We start from the raw sequence: 563 nt of genomic DNA on the forward strand, positions 1-563 counted from the left end.
CTGCCGGCTCCCCCGAGGCCGACCGCCCTGCCCAGCAGCTCCCTCTGCCCTCGGCGCCAGCCCAGGGCGTGGGGCCAGGATCACCTGCCATCTGCCGCACCGACAGCTGCTGTGCTGCGGCACCAGCGCCTCACACTGCGGGCACGGCCGTGGCCTGAGACTGTCAGAGGGAGTCCATCTCATGATGCGCTCTAGCAAAAAACCACCACGTGGCAAAAGGGGTACCTGTGCTTTCGGCTGATCCGCCTGCTTGAGGGACTTGCTCTTCTCAATCTTGTAGAGCTGGGCTTTCGCCTTCTTCAGGAGGCTGGCCACCCGCTTGTCCGTCATCGGCAGCTTGTCTGCTTGAGACCGCATGGAGCTGATGGAGGAAGCGGGATGTTTAACAGTGCTCGACGAGGGAGCAGAAAGACGCAGGGCTTTCTCCTTCTCCAGAGCTGGCACGGCAGGGCTAAGGTCCAGGTCCGATTTGTCTGACCCCCCTCTACCTTTCTTGGATGTTTTGGTTTTGGCAGCTGCTGCCTCTGCCAGAGGAGCCGCAGATGCGGTCGCCCGAGGAGCTC

The 563-nt window shown here is 62.5% G+C and overlaps 1 protein-coding gene across 1 annotated transcript in view; it reads right to left on the bottom strand.

The window, feature by feature from the left end:
* Positions 1-225: 225 nt before the first annotated feature.
* Positions 226-563, bottom strand: part of LOC104491475 (histone-lysine N-methyltransferase 2A-like) — a gene marked incomplete at both ends in the record, with an annotated part of 3656 nt that continues 3318 nt past the window's right edge. Inside the window, one exon of the mRNA XM_010133906.1 lies at positions 226-554. Within this exon, the coding sequence (XP_010132208.1) occupies positions 226-554 (329 nt within the window). The remainder of the gene's footprint in view (positions 555-563) is intronic.

This window comes from Buceros rhinoceros, unplaced genomic scaffold, assembly GCF_000710305.1.
Source record: "Buceros rhinoceros silvestris isolate BGI_N320 unplaced genomic scaffold, ASM71030v1 scaffold33473, whole genome shotgun sequence".
In the NCBI taxonomy this organism is placed as follows: Eukaryota; Metazoa; Chordata; class Aves; order Bucerotiformes; family Bucerotidae; genus Buceros; species Buceros rhinoceros.